The sequence below is a fragment of the Camelina sativa genome, chromosome 16 (assembly GCF_030686135.1).
Source record: "Camelina sativa cultivar CO46 ecotype springtype chromosome 16, ASM3068613v1".
Lineage (NCBI taxonomy): Eukaryota > Viridiplantae > Streptophyta > Magnoliopsida > Brassicales > Brassicaceae > Camelina > Camelina sativa.
The window spans coordinates 343035-362892 of record NC_141895.1 but is presented as its reverse complement, the minus strand read 5'-3'; the positions used below and the strand labels follow the sequence as shown (position 1 = coordinate 362892).

The 19858-nt window shown below is 36.0% G+C and overlaps 4 protein-coding genes and 1 long non-coding RNA gene across 13 annotated transcripts; 3 read left to right on the top strand and 2 right to left on the bottom strand.

Annotated features, from left to right (window-relative positions):
* The first annotated feature begins 331 nt into the window (after positions 1-331).
* On the top strand, positions 332-5291 carry LOC104749042 (uncharacterized). Of its 4 annotated transcripts, none has more exons than XM_087491692.1 (23): positions 332-460; positions 581-657; positions 794-978; positions 1068-1123; positions 1210-1283; positions 1376-1431; positions 1518-1586; positions 1683-1736; positions 1855-2023; positions 2238-2281; positions 2395-2461; positions 2558-2612; positions 2699-2737; positions 2845-2930; positions 3026-3096; positions 3204-3262; positions 3426-3490; positions 3576-3676; positions 3769-3918; positions 4036-4105; positions 4220-4298; positions 4397-4635; positions 4757-4958. In XM_087491692.1, exons 12-16 carry the CDS (start codon positions 2565-2567, stop codon positions 3230-3232), a joined length of 273 nt encoding a protein of 90 aa, XP_087347818.1. In that variant the 5' UTR covers positions 332-460; positions 581-657; positions 794-978; positions 1068-1123; positions 1210-1283; positions 1376-1431; positions 1518-1586; positions 1683-1736; positions 1855-2023; positions 2238-2281; positions 2395-2461; positions 2558-2564; the 3' UTR covers positions 3233-3262; positions 3426-3490; positions 3576-3676; positions 3769-3918; positions 4036-4105; positions 4220-4298; positions 4397-4635; positions 4757-4958. The 4 variants fall into 4 exon arrangements, with proteins under 4 accessions (XP_087347818.1, XP_087347817.1, XP_087347816.1 ...); XM_087491691.1 differs by having other exon boundaries at positions 2558-2912; positions 3769-3788; positions 3878-3918; positions 4397-4503; positions 4580-4635; XM_087491690.1 differs by lacking the exons at positions 332-460; positions 581-657; positions 794-978; ... (4 more) ...; positions 1683-1736; positions 1855-2023 and adding an exon at positions 5035-5291 and having other exon boundaries at positions 2097-2281; positions 2558-2737; positions 2845-2912; ... (3 more) ...; positions 4580-4635; positions 4757-4846.
* Positions 5292-5535: 244 nt separating this feature from the next.
* Positions 5536-8560, bottom strand: LOC104749041 (double-stranded RNA-binding protein 4). 2 transcript variants are annotated; one of them, XM_010470618.3, is made up of 5 exons: positions 8063-8560; positions 7463-7712; positions 7144-7363; positions 6497-6655; positions 5536-6285 (listed from the first exon to the last, which is right to left on the bottom strand). In XM_010470618.3, exons 2-5 carry the CDS (start codon positions 7691-7693, stop codon positions 5828-5830), a joined length of 1068 nt encoding a protein of 355 aa, XP_010468920.2. In that variant the 5' UTR covers positions 7694-7712; positions 8063-8560; the 3' UTR covers positions 5536-5827. The 2 variants fall into 2 exon arrangements, with proteins under 2 accessions (XP_010468920.2, XP_087347815.1); XM_087491689.1 differs by lacking the exon at positions 8063-8560 and adding an exon at positions 7925-8060.
* LOC104749040 (mitochondrial zinc maintenance protein 1, mitochondrial) lies at positions 8350-9901 on the top strand. Of its 5 annotated transcripts, XM_087491697.1 has the most exons (4): positions 8350-8590; positions 8717-8796; positions 9506-9554; positions 9657-9901. In XM_087491697.1, exons 1-2 carry the CDS (start codon positions 8350-8352, stop codon positions 8794-8796), a joined length of 321 nt encoding a protein of 106 aa, XP_087347823.1. In that variant the 3' UTR covers positions 9506-9554; positions 9657-9901. The 5 variants fall into 5 exon arrangements, with proteins under 5 accessions (XP_087347823.1, XP_087347821.1, XP_087347822.1 ...); XM_087491695.1 differs by lacking the exon at positions 9506-9554; XM_087491696.1 differs by lacking the exon at positions 9506-9554 and having other exon boundaries at positions 9649-9901.
* Positions 9902-10183: 282 nt separating this feature from the next.
* On the top strand, positions 10184-11068 carry LOC104749039 (pectinesterase inhibitor 6). Its single transcript, XM_010470615.3, has one exon. It carries the CDS (start codon positions 10275-10277, stop codon positions 10842-10844), a length of 570 nt encoding a protein of 189 aa, XP_010468917.2. The 5' UTR covers positions 10184-10274; the 3' UTR covers positions 10845-11068.
* Positions 11069-16123: 5055 nt separating this feature from the next.
* On the bottom strand, positions 16124-18075 carry LOC147924986 (uncharacterized). The gene is made up of 6 exons (XR_015584026.1): positions 17648-18075; positions 17206-17346; positions 16880-16932; positions 16616-16752; positions 16457-16527; positions 16124-16373 (listed from the first exon to the last, which is right to left on the bottom strand). It is a non-coding gene; the product is annotated as an uncharacterized LOC147924986 (long non-coding RNA).
* Positions 18076-19858: the final 1783 nt, after the last annotated feature.

Below are 19858 nucleotides of genomic sequence, written 5' to 3'. Positions count from 1 at the left end.
GTATATGTCGGTCATAATTTAACCTAGCTATTATTTGCTTTTCTATTTTTGAACCGTTAGATTCATTAATCTAGGTTTTCCTTTTTTTTTTTTATTTAGCCCAATTTTGATCTATATTGGTGATTGATTACTACTGCTTAGCATGAATCTCTCTAGCTAACGGCTGGATTCGTAGGTTTAATGCGGATGACCGTTAAAACATGAATGCTTTTAGATTACAAAAACAAAAAATAGGAAAGGAAATATTGCCAGCTGGACAAAAAGAGTCTTGTTTGACTACCGACTTAATCTTACCCGTTAAAACATGAATAAGATTAGATCTAGGCCGTTTATAAATATAATGCGCTCTCTCATTCACATCTTCCTCACTATTTTGTTTCTTCTTCGTTCTCGTTCCTCTCTGTAGTGAGTGTAAAGTCTCTCCGCAAGCTCTCTCGTTTCGTTGGTTGGTGCTGGACCAGTATTCTTCTAAAACTAGTTTCTGATTTTTTTTTATTTGAATCTATCTATTAGTTTTTCAAACTTGCTTATTTTTTTTCTAGGGTTTGGTTTCTAACTTGTTGTTCTGTTCTTTTTTCAGGTTTTGGATGATGCTTTTATCAATCGATGACGACGGCTTTGATGGAAACGCTTCTTCTCTGTGCCACGTATTCAGTGGTTTTGTTCCTCTGACTCTCTAATACAGCATCTTCACTAGTTTCTGATGTTGCTGTTTTTTTTGAATCGATCATTGGGTTTTCTAGGGTTTGGTTTCTAACTTGTTGTTCTGTTTTTTTTTCATTTTTTTTTTCAGGTTTTGATGATGATGATGATGATAGCTTTGATGGACACGAACTAGTCTCTGTTTTTTTTTCTTTTTCTAGGGTTTGGTTTTTAACTTGTTGTTCTGTTTTTTTTTTCTTTTCAGGTTTTGGATTATTTCAAGTATTGGATGATGCTTTGATCGATCAGTGATGGCTTTCATGGATATCTTAATGGGTTTTGTTCTTCGTCTTAAGTCTTAATACATCTTTTCCTTTTTTTCTATATATAAGTGGATTAACATCTCAGTCTCTCTTTTGTTGCAGATCATGTGATGGCTTTGACTGATCCTTGTCACTCTCATTCAATTTTGCTCTTCAGGGTTTGGTTTCTAAGTTTCTAGATTGAATCGTTCAAGGCTTTTTGTTTTGTTCATGTGATTTTTACTTCTTTGCTATGTTATTTCAGGTATTGGATGATGCTTTGATCGATCAGTGATGGCTTTGATTGACACTCTTCTTCTGTGTGCTACGTCTTAATGGGTTTTGTTCTTCCTCCCCAAGTCTTAATACATCTTTTACTTTTTTCTATATATAAGTGAATTTATAACATCTCAGTCTCTCTTTTGTTGCAGATCGTGTGATGGCTTTGACTGATCCTTGTCACTCTCATTCAATGTTTCTCTTCAGGGTTTGGTTTCTAAGTTTCGAAATTGAATTGTTCAAGGCTGTTTATTATGTTCATGTGATTTTTACTTCTTTGCTATGTTATTTCAGGTACTGGATGATGCTTTGATCGATCAGTCATGGCTTTGATGGACTCCTTCTTCTCTGTGACACGTCTTGGTGGGTTTTTTTCTTCCTCTTAAGTCTTAATACATCTCTTACTTTTTAATTTCTACATATACGTGAATTAACATCTCAGTCTCTCTTTTGATGCAGATCGAGAAGGCACCTGGATTACTGACTGCGTGGGAGGTTCAAATAGAAAACATTGTGGGAGTTTAACATTATGATCTCTGCTTAGTTTAACTTTATGATCTCTGCTCAGTTTAACTTTCAGGTTACCTTAATATTGGCTAATTTTAATACTCTGTTTCTTGTGTGTTCCCAGATGTTCTTGTCGTGTACACACACATTCAGATGAGAGATGCTCCACAAATTCTTTCCTTTATTGATTTAATTGTTGCACATGTGACAAGAGGTGGAAGACGAGTGAGTGGAAATTTCAAATTTATGACACTGTGGTGGGTGATGTCATACCTGTCAACATTGGCAATCAGGTAAGTGACATGTTCTCTCCTCTTCATTTTGTTTTTGTCCATACTACCATGTGTCTAATCGATATTAAAATGTATCTTTAGGTTTGATTTTTATCCGCTCATTTTTTATTATGAAGGCTCCACTCCACCCGCTTCTGAATTGGCAAAACTCATCCTCCTCCTCCTCCTTCTTCGGTTTGATTTTACTTACTTTTCCTTGTGTTGTTGTTTGTAGATTCTGGTTGATGATGATCCCATTATGATGATTCGCTCTCACAGGTTTTGTTCTTTTGTTTTTGAGATTCTTCTAAACTGTTAGTTTCACTTGCTTATTTTTCCTAGGGTTTGGTTTCTAACTAATTGCTCTGTTTTTTTTTTTTTTTGACTTTCAGGTTTTGGATTATGCGTTTATCAATCAATCTGTGATGGCTTTGATGGACACGCATGAACTAGTATATGGTGTCTTTCTTTGAATCGATCATTGTATTTTCACTTGCTTGTCTTTTTCTAGGGTTTGGTTTCTAACATGTTCTGTTTTTTTCTTTTTCTTTTCAGGTTTTGGATGATGGCTTTGATAGTCAAGCTTCTTCTCTGTGCTACGTCTTCAGGGGTTTTGCTCTTCCTCTTCCTCTTAATAGATCTTTTACCTTTTTTTTATATAGGTTTATTCCTTCCGTTTCTTTCTTCGTCTTGCAGGTACTGTTTCTCGATGCTACTTCTTTAGGCGCTCTGATGGTTTCCTTGCTCTAAACGCATCTCTATAATTTGAATTTTCACTTTGGTGTGTTGGTCTTTTTTCTTCTAGTTACTAATTACTTGGCGTTTTTGTATTGTTGGTTTAGATTTGTGACAAGAGGATCCAACTTCAAATCATCGCTCCACCAGCTTCTGAATTTACACTCCTCCGACGGTTTGATTTTGCTTACTTGTTTGGTCTCCCTCTCTCAATTTATTATTTTTTTATTATTATTTAATCAAGGACTTTTCAAACATGATTTTGATCTTTCTTATTGGATGTTTCAGGTTTCAAGTGAAAACATCTCTGTCTCTCTTTGATGCAGAGTCCTCGAGGCAATGGGATTACTTTATGGGAGGTTTGATTTTAGAAATTGTATTTTTTTAACTTGTCCTTCTAATGTACTACATTCTGGTGGATGATGCTATGATCGCTGATTTGCTTCTCTTTTTGATGTCTCTTTAGGGTCTGTTACAAAGTCTGGGCTCCTCTGATGCACAAGGCTGGACATGTGGTTTATTCAGGTACTTCCTCCTCTCATATGCTTTGTGATGGTGGACTGTGCCACTGGGGAGTTCCTCTACATTATTTTGCCATGTTATTGAAAGTTTCATTTCAGGTTCAAAGTACGAGTTGCTGATCTTCCTAGTGAGGCTAACTAATTGGTGTCGTCTCTTTTCCATGTAGAGGTTCTATAGGAGAAAAGCTGCTAGCTAGCTCTACCAATATGATTCACAAGTCGTAGAAGAGAGGTTCATGCTTCTAAATCTATGATTCCGCTTTAAATCTACTGAGTTGTGGTGTGTGATCAGAAATTTCTTCTCTTCTAACTCTCAGAACGTTGAAACATTATAATGGCGACAAGAGAGCAAACAAGTCAGAGAGCGAGAGGTGTCCCAACAAGTTCGTGTTCTTCTATATCCTCTGCTCCATCATTTGTAAGTAAAAAGTCCCTGTTAGATTATTTCATTATAGTCAGTTTAACTATTGACTGAGTTTTTCTTGATACCATTGATGGTTTTGATTGCAGGTCTGAGTGAGAGTGACGATGTAAGATCATATGAGTACTAAAGAATCATTTTTTGTTGATTAAAAGTTGTCTGATGATGAATACATCTGCACTATGGCCATAAAACTAGTCACACAGTTATCTCAAGCCAAAGGCAATCATCAAAAAAAGGTAGGTGACATCATTCTTAATATTACTTGATTTCATGCCTTCTTTATATGTACTAATATACTTCAGAAAGAAAGAAAACTAAACGAAACCAATGCTTTCTGTTGTTATTTAATGCAGCTTTTGGCTGCTCCAGCTTTGCCTGCACTGCGCCATCAAAGAAGTTACACCACATCTGCCAATTTTTCAGGTACATATCCTTGCTTTATCAGAGATAAGCATCAGTTTAGAACAGATTCATAGCTTAATATTAATCTACAAAGGATCGAATTTCTTACTGTTGCTTAAAATTTCATCTTGAAAGTTTACACAATAGCAAGGGCTAACCTAAGGCAAGAGCTAGATGGTCCAACGTTGGAAACAACCCTCTGCTTACTCTATAAGTAACCTCAAAATCCTCTGCTTTTTTTCCAAATTAGTTATTGCGTTGACTCCAGTAAATTCTCAATTCAAGAAATTTCATCTTTTTTTATTTGTGCAGCTTCGGTTCCTAGAACCAGATCAAGGAGATCATCACTCAAAAGTAGAGACTATGTGAAACTTCCATGTATGATATACCATGAGAAACGTCCAAGAGAAGACCTCAAGGTTTTGTGACAATCGTCCATCACTATCGTTTAATGTCAATTACTTTTAACACTTCTTATTGTTTCATGATAAAAAGCCGTGTTAGAACCAGTAGCTACAACACAAATGAAGGCAAGCTCAAGAAATAACAAGGTAACACCCAAAATCAAAAACCCTTCATCTGAGAGAGAGTATCATGACTTTATATAACAGACTCATAGCTTAATGAAACTGTTTGACTAATCTGCAAGTATCTCATTACTTACTGTTGCAGGAATTTCATATTCAAACCATGGCAAGGGCTACAATGGCTTCAAAAAAGTGTGCAAGCAGATTTGAAGCTTCTTTTCACCCCTATATAAAAGTTGTATCTACGCATAAAACACTTTATATTTCATTCCATCTGACATTGCCTTTATTTTCCTTGCACGCATCATTATAATTGGAGGCCTAACCTGCTTACACACTTTTTTGAAGCTATTGTAGCCCTTACAACAATAGTTTTGTTGTTTTCCTTAAGCCATCTGATATTGTTTCTTGTTCTTTTTACAGTAATTTTTACTGATGCGAATCTCGGCTTGGGTATGCCATGACCGAGCAGATTGAAAACAAGGAAACGTTCATCGTGCTTGTACCCCCAAACCACGACTGCTAGAAAGATTAGCTAAGTGTGCTGAAGAATCAATCTTCACTTTGGCCAAGAAACCAGTCATATATAGTTTGTCTCAACCCAAAGACAGGAGTCATCAAAAAGTAAACTCTGCTTCTTAGAATTGAATATCAAAATGAAAACAAAAGAACATTCCTCTAGAGCGAAAGATACAACTGAACTGAGTATCACAAACGAAAACAAAAGAACATTCCTCCAGAATCCAGATCACTATTAAAATCAAGTACCAGCTGCGCTTGTCTAACGAAACGAAACTGAACTGGATGACTCCATCACCGTATAACAGATATCTTACAGTACCGACGTGTTGCATTTTTTTTTGGGTTTTCCCATTCTCTAACCTCTCTTCAGTCACTTAAAGGTTAGTTCACTCTTCCCTCTTGTTTTTGTGTTCTTTGATAAACAACAAAACAGTTTAGTAACTTTAGAGAGAATAATACAAAGACTAGATTGTTCTTTTCGGATCCCGTGGATGCTTTCTTACAAATAGTAAGTTCACTGCGATTTTCTTAGAATCTATATATCATTACACAGCACTAGGTTATTGCTGAAGAAAACCAGAGACAAAAGCCTAAACCTATTCGATTAAACACTGTATCTCTCTACAAACAGATGAGATATAGCGTAGCTTACCATTCTATCTCCACACTTACTATGCATCAAATATTGATGTCTTTACGGTTTCATGACACGATAGGCAATAAAACTATCATCCCTAAAGAGCATCTCAGCGTCTTGAGGAAGAGTTATCTCCGGGTTCCACGGACGACAAAATACATGTTGGCCAGTTGGTATACTCAGGTGGCCAGTTCCCATTATGAGCTTCTTCTTCTCACTCTCATCTACACATACACATGGTGAAAGTTCTCTACCATCGTTTGTGGGATTCTGAGGCATACGCAAAGTACAAGCTGCAATGTTCCTCTTGATACCATTGGTAGCTGGTGCATTACGAGCAACAAGGTTCGTAGGATTCTGAGGTATAGGCGATGAAGAAGCAGCAATTTTCATCTTCATAGAATCACTAGTTGGTGCATTAAGAGTGCCATCGTTTGTAGGATTCTTAGGCACACGCAAAGCAACATTCCTCTCCTTAGCATTACTGGCTGGTGCATTATGAAGATCTGGAAATTCTGCACAGAATGAAGATTGTAGAGCATGAGTTTTGAATGAATAAACAATCTTGACCAGTTACCATAAATTTGAATCCATTTCATGCAGTTAAGTAAGGGGAGATACGTCCCTCTGACTGGACCACAAATCATAGCAAAGGAAGAGAGATTTCCCTATAACAAACAAACCAAAAGCATTATTAATGTGAGGTAGCTTTTAAAGAAGACTAACCATTTTCATCCACATTAATACACTTTGCTGGGGCTTCAGGGGTCATCACCACCTGGGAAGGTTGGGACTGGATCTCTTGTAGAATGCTCTTCACATTTGAATTTACAGCTTCTTGTCTCTCACAAGGCAAAGAAGGCCATGAGGTCTGGTTCGAGTTCCCTGTACATCATAGATTATCACCAACTTGTCTCGTTTGACTTTTTAACATTGGGAATATGCATCAAGATAATAAAATAAAATGGTTTTAAAACAAACAAACAAACAAACAAAAAAGTTGTTTCATGATTTGTTCGTTGTGAAACTGCTCACCCTCATGACCCAATTTCTAACTTGGGCCATGTAGAAGAATATCATGAGAGGAATACTGATCTAGAAAAGTTCAAAAGATTGACAAGAAGAACCTCAGATGCAATTAACAAGATTAACTTTAGTCAAAATGTCTACAGCTGAATGGAATTTGAAAAACAGTTCACAAGAACAGAGGTAAACAATCTATAATGAGAAACAGTCCGATCATTTCTTATCTCATACCATGCACCAACTGAAAAATAACATAACTTGCTGATTTTGAAATATTTGATTGACCATTTTTAAAGGAATAAATAAGACAATGAAAAGCAAGGGATGTTAAAAGGTTAGATACATACCAGTTTTGATACTCATGAATGCTACTTTAGCAGCGCTCGTTTCAGCCAACTTTTTGGTTTTTGCCTCTTCTCCGCTGAAGACCTTCCCAGCAAACTCAACAGTTGAAGTAAAAACTGGCAAATGCGATGGACCAGATGTAACAGTTGCATAAACTGGTAACAGAGAATTTCCTTTCTGAGCAATCTCTTGTAACAGGTTCTTGTATGCAACATCAATTCCCTGAATAAACAAAAAAAAAAATGATAGATAAGATAAAATCAGATTTTGAAAAAGCACATAAACTGTGATCCAAAAATGAGGGTGTGGGGGGGAACTAGCCTCAGGACTCTGTGGCGTCAATGAAGCCAATGCTATTTTGGCAGCGGCATGTTCAGCCGATTTAAGAGTCGGAAAGAATTCCTGGCTCTGGAAAGTCTGGCCACAAAATGTAACCTTAGATCTAAACCGAGGAGCATGAGGAGCCCCTTCTCGCTCAGTGACATACGCGGGTAGCTCCAGATTTTGTTTGAGGGCATATGCTTGCAGCTGACCTTTGTATACATGATCCATCTCTAATCTCTATCTAAAGCTGGAGAAATTAACAACAAAGAGAAAACAATAAAGCCAAAAAGCATATAAACCAAATTCAACAAACCTCTTCCATACTTAACAGTCTTTGAACAACCAAAAAACGAATTATACATTACTAACAACGCAATTAAACTTTTGCATGGCTAATTTGAGGATTCAAATGACTAATTTTACAGAGGTATGGTTTATATAAACCAAATCTCCACATACTGCTTCTGAGTTGGTCAATTTCAATGATTGTTCGAATCGATGCAGACTGAATGATCTAGGGTTTCGTATCATTCAAAAAAAAAAAAAAAGGCGTGAAATTGAAGCTTTAGAACACATGAGCGAATTCAGAAAGCGTACCTCTTTGGGAATGGTGAAGACACTCGGAAGTAGTGAACGAACGAACACGCAAATACGCATTCATTCGCCCAGTAAATGATAAATTAAATTCTCTAAGGATCCGACCGATGCGGGTTCTTACCCAGCTAGAACGGGTATGACCCGAAATATTCATTAATGGGCCAAAAGGTAGGCTTAGTCATAAAGGCCCAATGAAACTCGAAGCCGCGATCAGAAGGTACCATTTCGATTCCTCAAGGAGACGGCGGAGGAGGAGAACAAAAGGTTGAGAAGGGAAAGGAGTAGAAATGGTGACCGGAGAAGCGTTGATCGCGTACAGAGCCCTGCTCAGGGCCACGAGGAAATCGTTCGCCGGAGATACCGAGATGCTGAAGGCTTCGGCGTCCGAGATCCGTAAGAAATTCGATGAAAACCGCCACGTGGCTTCCGGCTCCGACATTACTCGCCTTCTCGAAGAGGCGCGTGAGGCGACGCAGTTCATTTCCACTATGATCGTTCAGGCCAAACTCAACGAACGCGGCGGATACGGTACGTTTTTTTTACTCATTACACTCTTTTTTATCTTGCACACCATCTGTTCGTTGAATTGCGTGAGTGCAAAAACTCGATTTTTCTTGGAAACTTGATTTTTTTTCCAATGCTTCTGTGTTGTAGAGGTGAAAGCAAGTCAGGATCACGCAGGAGCTACTTTGGAGCTTCCATCAGAGGAGATGCTTCGGAAAAAAACTGTATGAGTAAGTCTCAATGATTTGACCACACTTAAAGACTTTCTGAAATTGCCACTTAAGCCTTACTCGTTTTGTTTAATCCGGAAAGGTGGAACTTTTTTTTTTTTGTCATCCTCAGTTTGTTTTCTCTCTTTACAGCCAAATTTAATCAATAAATGAACTCCTTACATACGTTTTTGGATGAATCTCGTCCATTTCTGTTCTATTAAGTGTTTAAGAATTGCAGAATCTTATTTGACGTTCATGCCTTATATTTTGATACTGGTGTGAGTTAGCCTATAGACACTCAGTTTCATATTTTTTGAATCAATGATCTTAGGAGCATTGTATTATTATTGTCTTAGAGACCCATTTCTTGTATCATACTCAAATCCATGTCACTGCTTACTACAAGTTTCGAATAGAACTATCCTCAACATCAGCTTAGGGCTTATCTCTATAGTGCTCCTTGTCACAGTTGCTTGTGTGATATCACAGAGTCTAGTAGGAAGTTTTAAAAAAGGAGTTTATGCCAGAAGAGTGAAGCCATGATGGTCCCATAAGTATGGTTCATTTTGCAATGAAAACCACTACACAGTCCCCTCTCTCTCTCTCTCTCTCCTTACCTCCCATTCATGACTGTCCATGGTTTTGCTCAGGAGTCCTTTATGATCTTCATGGTTTTAAGTTCCAAGTCTCTCTTATTAGTGTCTCAGTCATGTCTTTTGTTTCATAGGAATCATGTGAACCTTCATAACCATATATGCTTCGTTCTCTCAGTTCATGTGAGTTTAATTCAATTTTTGAAGCTGTATTCATAAATGCTCACGCATTACGTGATTACGTTGTATATAAGAACTCACGCACGTCCTACGAAAGTATTGTAGCTATGGCGTGAAGAGGGGGGAAAAGTAATTAAGAAAAGAAGGATCCGACGAGATATGGTCATGGGCCTCATGGCGATGACAACATTAGTAAATGATACTACAAGCTTATGCCGTACTTAACTAGATGATCTTCCATTTATAAACAGTTACTGGTAATGTTTTCAACCTTTGTTAAATCCGCCTGGTAGAGCGAGTATTAGACGGACCAATGATTACCTAAACAATAAATAAACCAAATTGAATGAGATCTCTAGTTTTATTAGTTAGAGTAGTTGTTGAAAATGGTTTTTAATTTTAAAAAATCTGATATTTGTGCCTAATAAGTAATCTAATTGGGAAGGAGTAGTTGTCGAAAAAAAAGTAACCAAATTAGGAGTTAACTAAATCAAACGAATTGCGACCAATTTATAACGTCGAACATAGCGTTAGAAACGTTGTGATCATAACTCCGACAACTAAAAATGGACCGCCATACATACTTTTTATACTTTCACTTTTAAACCTACCAGAAACCCAAAATTAAATTTATACGTGTCTATATATACGATCTCTCTCGTCGACACCAATTTTGTATAAAAGATTACAGATATTTCTTCTTACAACACATAAGAAAACTCCATGAGTTCTTCTATCGCATTTGCACTTGTCTTCTTTCTCCTTTCTCTCAATCCAACTTCATCATCACCGTCGAAACGCAACAGCTACGTACAAAACGCGTGTAGCGTTACACACTACCGAGATCTCTGCGCTAAAACGTTATCGCCGTTTGCATCAGTCGCCAAGAACAGTCCCAGCAAATGGGCACGTGCCGGTGTCTCCGTGGCCATAACCGACAACAAGGACGTCCTTAGATACCTTCTCAAAACGCGGCTTTCAACGGTCGGGAAACGCGACCGCGTCGCTCTTTCGGACTGCCGAGAACTGCTACAAGACTCTCTTGATAGTCTCCACAAGTCCTTGGCCGGCCTCCGGACACTCAGAGCCAGCGAGTTTCAGCAGCAGATGAGCGATCTCGCCACGTGGCTTAGCACTTCCCTCACGGACAAGGACACGTGTATCGATGGGTTTGAAAAGACGTCGTCGAAGTCATCAACGGTCAGGATGATTCGGCGGAGAGTCACCACGTCTTTGTATATTTCCAGCAATTCGCTCGCACTCCTTAACAAACTCGCGGCTAATGGTCTGTAAAAGTCATAAAATTTTACCAAGCTTTACTCAATTGTTATCCAAGTAATTGTTGTCATAACAATAATAATTAGGATGATTTACTCAATTGTTATCCAAGTGATATTACTAGAATCAAAAAAAAAAAATTTATTATTAGAATATTTCGGGTATTTTTAAAATACTCAGCGTGTTTTTTTTTATGTAACCGGAAAAAATGTTATTATAAAAATACCATTGTTATGTCAGATTTCACATCAGAAATCGCTGACGTATAACCATAACTCAGTCGTAAGCGTTACAGATAAATGTTGCAGATGAGTTATGGAAAAAAACATTTGAGTAAGAACGGACGGTTGAGTTATAGCATAACTCAACCAAGCATTACGGTTGACTTATTAAAATCTGGTTGAGTTATGCTATAACTCAACCATCCTTACGGCTGACTTATTAAAATCTGGTTGAGTTATGCTATAACTCAACCGTCCTTACGGCTGAGTTTTCACCCGATGGTTGAGTTGTCAAAAGTTTGGATGAGTTATCACTACGACACGGCTGACTTATGAGCAACTGTTACGGTTGATTTATCGTACAACTCAACCGTAATAGGCTGACTTATCGTACAACTCAGTCGTGATAGGCTGACTTATCATACAAATCAACCATTTGACGGTTGACTTATTAACAAAAAATTAATTACTATAATGTTATTCAGTTACGGTTGACTTATTAAACGATACGACTGAATTTGACATCAATTTTTATGCTTTTTAATTACTGTAATGTTTTTTTAATTACTGTAATGTTTTTCATGTTGTGGCTGAGTTTTATATAGGCTGAGTTATTTATTGTTTGATGGATGACTTGCCACGTCGGACGCAGCATCCATGTCAGCATTCCATGTCATCTTTTTTTTTTCTCCGGCAATACGAAACGTCGTTCGACTCTTTATTCTTATACTTCTTCTTCACTTTTCTTCTTCACCTAGTTCTTTCTACTTCTTCTTCACATTGTTCTTCACCTTGTTCTTCTACTTCTTCTTCACCTTGTTCTTCATTTTTCTTTCATGGATCCAGTTCCGGTTCTAGTTGTTTCCAGTAATTGGGTAAAGACACAGAGATATGTATTTAACACCGACGATAGAGGTTGTATATTTGTGCAGATAGATGGAGGCACAACACACGACAAACTTGTTCTTGAATACTAAGGATTGAACACGTTTAGCCATAAGCTAAAGCTGAGCTACATGTTCTCAAACAAGGCACTGAAACTAATGGCGCATGATACTCCACCAGTTTTTATCTCCAATGATCGACAGTTGCAATGTTTTTTGGGGCTATGGAAAACCGATCAGCTACGTCTCTGTGTAGAGTTTTCGGCGAAAGAGTCTACAGAAACTAGTGGAGTCAACGAGACCTTTCGTCTTCCCGTAAATATTATAACTCAGCCGTAAAGTCATATATATCAGCCATTTTTTCATATTGTTTCTCGTGATAACTCAGCCATAAAACACAATAACTCAGCCGTAACATGAATCGACGAGACCTTTCGTTTTCCTGTAAATATTATAACTCAGCCGTCAAGTCATATGTATCATTCATTTACTTTCAAATTGTTTCTTGTGAAAACTCAGCCATAACTCACTATAACTCAGCCATAACTCATTATAACTCAGCCGTAAAGCGATATTTTGGCGGGAAACCATCAGTTAACCTAATAATAGACATATTTCCATTCTAAATTTAAATTTTGAGTTATAATAATTTTAATATTCAATTGTTGGAGAAATACTTTTAGAAAAATAAAATTCTAAATTCCAATAATAATTATTTAATTATTTGCAATAATATCTTGTGATAAAAAACTTACTTTATGATATTATGCGTGTAGATTTGAGCAGATACAAAATTAGTGATTTTTCGCGCTTCCCTAACAACACTTTTTGTGACATCGAGAGACGTTTTAATACTTATTAGGAATCTGAAAGAACAAAAGACCCAGGAAAGAAAGAAGAATACGTTTTCATATTATTGAGAAGACCCTAAACGATAACTCAGCCATAACTTTACCATAAATCTGCCAACCCTCAAATTAGAATGACTTAATAACCGACCAAACCGAACCGAACCAGAAACTATTTTTTCCATTAATTTCGGTTAATTACGGTTATATTCGGCTTGCTATCGGTTATATTAAGTTAATCGACCTAATTTGGATAACATTTGGATTATTTATGGTTATATATTCATCTAACCGAACCATAACCGGAAATAACCGAAAAATAATTTCAAAAGATTTTAAATTTTAAAATGGTTATGATATTAGTATATCCAAATTACCACTTTAAACCAAACACAATATAACCAAAACCAAACTATTATATTAAAACTCATAATGTTGGAAATATGAACCCTAAACCTCAAACCCTAACCCTAACACTAACTCTAACCCCTAAATGTCATGTTTTGAATGTTTTACATATTTTGATCAGACTGTGTAAAAATCAATCTTTGTATATAATTATTACTTTTTATTGCTTATAATGATTGTAATATTCATTTTTTCATTCTATATTTTAATTTTGAGTTATAATTATAATTCTAATTTACAAATATTTCATAAGTCAACCGTTTATGTCGATAACTCAGCCATATCAGTCAATTGTCTGAGAAATACTTTTATTAAAAAAAAATTAAAATTTAAAATTCAAATTCAAATTTTGAATTCCTTTTAAATAAAAAATCGCTAAAATCTCATTTATTACGCGTGTGGTTCTTAACAATAAACATAATTATTGTTTGCGTCTCCCCAACAACACTTTTCGTATTCTCGAGAAGGTATATAATAAATTAATATAACTGTTGCATAACTCAGCCATAACTTTACCATAACCTAGTCAACCCTCAAATTAGAATGACTAAATAACCGACCAAACCGAACCGAACCGAAAAATAATTTTCCAATTTGGTATTTTTGAATTGGTATGTTTGGTTAATTTCGGTTATATTCGGCTTATTTTTGGTTATATTAGGCTAATCTACTTAATTACAATAAATTTTGAGTTATTTATGGTTATATATTACTCTAACCGACCCATAACCAGAAATAATAAAAAAAAATTTGATTTTTTTAAAATATATTCAAATGGTAATAATATTAGTATATCCATATTACCACCTTAAACCAAACACATTAGAACAAAAACCAAAAAACAAATAATGTTACTCATCTGAACCCTACATCTCAAACCCTAACCCTAACCCCTAAACGTCATGTGTTGTATGTTTAACACATTCAGGTGAGAATGTGTAAAAATTAATCTTTCTATATAATTATTACTTTTTATTGGTTATAATAATTGTAATATTCATATTTCAATTGTACATTTAAATATTGAGTTATAATAATATAAATTTACAAATATTTCATAAGTCAGCCGTGTAAGTCAATAACTCAGCCATCAGTTAGTCACTTCGTCGAATTTTTTTTATTTTTTATTCGAATTTTGAGTTCAATTTTTTTAATTAATTTGTATAATATATTGTGAAAAAAACTAATTTATAAATTTTTTACGCGTGTGGATCTGAGCAGGCACAGAATTATTGTTTGGGTTTCCCCAACAACACTTTTTGAAAATTTATTACGCGAAAGACCAAACGAAGTCGTACCAAGTACATAACTCAACCATAACTCAGTGGTACAAAGTACATAACTCAGCCGTACGAAGTACATAACTCAACCATAACATATATGTTTATTTAATATTTATCAATATTATCATATGGCCTCAATTCAATGTGTATCATATGACCTCAATTCACAACAGAGATATAAATCATATGGCCTCAATTCAATATTATATAGAAAGATGGCAATTTGTATAAGCTGTGTTTCTTAATTAATTTATAGTTTTATACATACTCTAGCAATTCTTGAAGTACTAGTTACTGGATCCTGCCAAGGAAACATGCTATAAATTTACTCATTCACTTCTTGACTCTAGGCAATGCACATTGGATATTGTTTGTATATATAAGGATGGATAAATTCAATCACTGAAAATATGTAATATAGTAGGAAACCTTGACAATGTGTGGAAGAGAGGTAAGAAGTTCAAATATATAATTTGTTGATAACACTCCCAACTGCATCTGGGAAATACTTGAGGAAGGGACCAATTGCATCCAGATAGTGTGCATGCATTTTTATAAGTTCCGGCTCAGTCCATTTCAAAGAGAGAAGTTGTTGAAGCAAGCCTGCTTATCAACAAGCCGAGAATGAATTAATGGGATTTTGAAAATGTGAAAAAATAAACAAAAGCTTGAAGAATATAAAATATGCTATCACATACCTTCAAAAAATCCTCAGCAACTCGAGGTTCTGTATAATGTCCATTACAAACAACGACAACATCAAAGATCTCATCACCGGAGATCCCATCTGAGTTTTTGGATTGGACCCTCCATTTCAAACCATCAGGCTCGGCAAGAACCACTTCATTGTTGAATCGAACCATCTCCACGAGTTTGAATTCCCTAGCAAAGTCTTCAAGGTAAGCTAAGATTTCTTTGTGAGTAGGGTACCTTCTCGGGTCTCTAGATTCGTCGTCGTGTTGAGGCACGAAAGGGAAGTCTCTGTAGCCCATGCACTCTCTTGGGAGATTGGTTCGAAGAGAGTCGTAGACGCTCGAGTGGACTACGGTTCGATTTGGATCGAGGCTTAGTGGGTCAACCTCGCTTTCAGGTGTGTATACCGAGAGACCTCCGACTTTTGAGTCACGTTCGAAGACTACGACAGAGTGATTCTCATCGCGTAACTCTCTTGCAGCCACGAGAGATTATAGAAAAAAAAACAAAAAACAAGAGAGTAGACGACAAAGAATATAAAGATGATCTCAGATCTACTGGAAAACAATTTTTCTCACTACAACAAATATGTACATTGTTAGGACGAGAGAAACGCTATAATATGTAATTCATAGCTCTTTTACAAACGCTATATTAGGCCACTGTTATTGTAGATACCTCACATATGATAGCGAAAAGTTCGTATGCTATGGTATAGTATTATACCATAGCAGTACAGAAATGCTATGTTATCCCGCTTTTCAAATTTTTAAAGATAATGTTATAAGTCATTTTACACGCTATGCTAGGAGCTTCTACCGTAGCTATATCATAGCAATAATCGAATGCTATAAATATATTTTATTGTATCACAAAATTAATGCTATTTTATTTATTATTGTAATTTTTTTTTTCAAAATTTATTTAAATAGATTTATATTTTTACATTTCATAAAATAATCAACATACATAACATAAATTACATTAACCAAAATAAGTCTTACATAACAAAGTGTCACCAAGTCTTAAATAAAATAAAACTAACATCAAAAAGAATAGAAACACTACTTGACATGTACATGTAACCCTTCAAAGCTTTTCTTACTTGTAGCAAAGGGTCTCTTTTAGCTGCTCACTTAGCGTTTCTTGAAACAGTCCAATGAACAGCTACTAGTTCACTTTGAATATATGAATCAAGTATCCAAAGCTGCACATAGATACAGTAGAAAAACAACAGTCATTAAAATTGTTGCACATAACGAGTTTATGGAGATGAGGCGAGACACTTACTTCTCGTGTAGTTCCTTAATTTATATGTTTCTTGTTCTTTGCTAAAGGAACTCACTCTCTTTCTGGTGTTCCTGTTTCAAAATCAGTAGATAAAAGCCGTTAAAATCCAAAACTAAATGTGCTAAGTTGGAAATTCCGTAAACTCTAAAAGACACTCACGAAGGTTGGCAAATGATGTTGCATAGAGCTATCACCATGCCGAAGCCTTTTTCTTGTTTCGAAACCTAGTCCTAGACCATAACAAAGCTTCAAGATTTCAACCCATGCTATCACAGATCCATCGGATGAAAACAGGGCTAGTGAATGCCAATGACAATATTATAAGAAAAGCATCCAGTCAAAATATTATACAAAGAGCTTAAATCAACAAGGCATAATCAAAGACATAAATTGTTAGAAAAACTAGAGATCAGAACGTATAACCTGTAGCAATGATCCCAAGTCTATACTCGACTTCTTGTACTCGACTTCTTGTCCTGCAGTTAACAATCACAAGACCTCAATCTAATCTAGAACTGGAACTCTCAATTCCAAGAGTCAGCAGACAGCAACTTTCACAAATTTTAGAAACTACAACAGATATCATAGCCATTGCCATCTCATTGGCTCAATAAACTTATGTTGCCAAATTTTGGATAGTAACTCGGAATCATTGACTAAAATCGAAAACAATAATGAATAGAGAAACCACAAAATCCAGAAAATTCTCAATCAGCAAAGCTAGACTCACGGTTTAAGCCATGGCTTACATTATCAGTTTTTCACCATCAAGAATACATATAACAAAGCTTCATATAATTTGGCGATTAATTTTCTCAACAGGAAAAGAAGAAGAGTCACCGAGATTTGTTCCTTGAGTCTGTGAAATGAGAATTGTTGAATGTATCACCCTGTTTCACAGTGAGAAACCAAAATCAGAGGTTCAAAGAAGAAACATGAGCAACAAGATACAAGTCACTTTCAATAGATATTGTACTCATGAAATATATCATCTTACAACTCCATACAGAATCTAAAAGGCATGTCATCACTTCTAATCAACAAGAGTTCTTACAATAGCAAGACTGATAAGTGATAGGCAAATAATCGAACATGAAAATCAAAAGCAAATTGGATCTGAAACCGTGCGACGACCCGACGGAGAGAGATCGAGCTACTACTTTGCAAAATATGATTGAGAAGAAGGGAAACCTTGACGAGTTCAGAAGAGATTGTAAACTGAGAGGGATCGAGAGTGAAAGATGTGACAAACAAATTGGGATCGAGTTTAGATCGGGTTTCGAATCAAGTTTCAGAACGGGTTTCGAATCAAGTTTCAGCGAGACAGAAGAGAGAAGAAGCAGAGGAAGAAGAAGAAGGCTTCGAAAGAAGAACCATCGTCTTTGTCGCCGGTATCAGCAACGAGAATCAAAAGCTCTCGATCTCTTCGTGTTAATCACTTTGTCGCCGAGATATAACATCGGAATGGACGCGAAATGAGGCTGCCGACGAGCTTCACGGTGGAGTCTATGGTGACTCAAAAAGACCTAGATTTCAATTTGGGGAAGAAAATTTTTCTAGAAGTTTTGTTCGTCTTCTCGTACAGAGAAGGGATAATGTTTTATTTTTGCTGTAAACGTGGCACTTAAATTTTTTGGTTCTTGATACAAAAACAAAAATTGGATCTAAAAGACGCTTAAACGAAAATTTTCATCTAAGTATTGGCGGAATAAACGATTTTAGGTTCTCATTTAATGAATTTTTATCTTAGCGTTTTTCTAGTGCTATTATATGGTAATAACAAAAAAAGTATATTTTTCATAGCTGTTGAAGAGAATGAGCTATAATCTATTGCTATCAATGTGGACTTTTCTTGTAGTGTCTCCAAATTACTATTGTAACAAGACAACCGAGAAATCAATGAGATATGACGAAACCGATGGAGAGAAAGAAAGCGAAACAATTGATTGATATATATATATATATATATATATATATATATAACGGACAAAATTGAAAACCCTAAAAATAAAAAAATAAAGTTTCTATCTGGTTTTGCTTTGGGGATGACGAACTAGGATTTGGGATTTGGAGAGGGAGAGTGAAAGAAGAGAGAAGAGAGAAAATCAGAGCAAAAAGAGAAATGATAAACTGGGGTTTGGAGATTAACAAAGAGATTTAGGGCATGAAGGTGGAGAGAGACGAGATAGAGGTTTTTTTTTTTTTTAGTTATGAACAGTGGAAACTGTTTGATTTCCTTTTTGACATAAACAAGAAAAATTTAACAATGAATTCTAAAAAAAAATGCTTAGTGACGTGGAAAAAAAGAATGATGTGTATTTTAATTTGGTGATGTGTATTTTTTTTAATTTTTTTAATCAAAATCGAAAAACTAAACCAAAGGAGTAAATTATATAATTACATTCAGGACACTAAATATTTGAGTAATTTTCTTTGATTAATAACATACGAGTAATAAACCAAATTTTGGATAATATTTGAGTAATTGATTCTAATAATTAAGGTGGTTCATTGTTGAATCATATAGACAACAACAAAAAAAAAAGTGTAATCTATCTCATTTGAATTGAGTTATTTAAGGTTTATTCAGGAAGGGCCAGATGTCATTATATTGGGCCGGGCCGATATTATTATGAGCCTATTGTCATTATATTGGGCCGGGCCGATATTATTAGTCCAGTATTGTTGTTTATATTTGAGCGTCCGAAGCCCAAGCCGCCCAAACGAGTGACGAACCTGTCATATAAAAAGTCAAACGTGAGAGTAAGTCGGTGACAACACGTAATAAACAAATACACAAAAGATATTTTTGGTAGACAATATTTTTTCCTAGGACTATTTTACTCGTTTTAGTTTTTTTTTCTTAAAACTGTTTTTTTTTTTTTTTTACAAGAACTAAATTTTTTATTCATTCCTTAATGGGTTGGGCCGGAAACAATACATTGAAGATCCAGTTACAAAACAGAGAGACTGGAAAACATGCCAGAAAAGTGAAAAAAGCTCGGAACCTGCTGAATTAAACTATGAAGCTCAAAATCTAAAGATGTGACCGGGAAGCAAAGAGTCAGAGCTCTAGTTCCGGCGGAATCAAGGTTCACGGTTTTGCGGCGACTTCGAGGGATCAGAAACCAAAGACAGAAGATACCGGTTTCCGTCAAAGGTTCCTCTCCGACGAGCCACCAACCCACTACAAACTTCCCGGAATGCCCAACTCTCCGACAACCCGGCTCTGCGTTGACAGATCCTAACTTAGCAATCTGAAAACATTGGATCTATCCTCTTTCTCTCAGATCTGGCGCCTCCGAACTCCCATGAGCAAAATCTTTTCAGACCGGTCCGACGGACACAAATCACGGCAGTTACAGAGGCCGACGGCTCACTTCAACCCTCTGCAACCGGAAC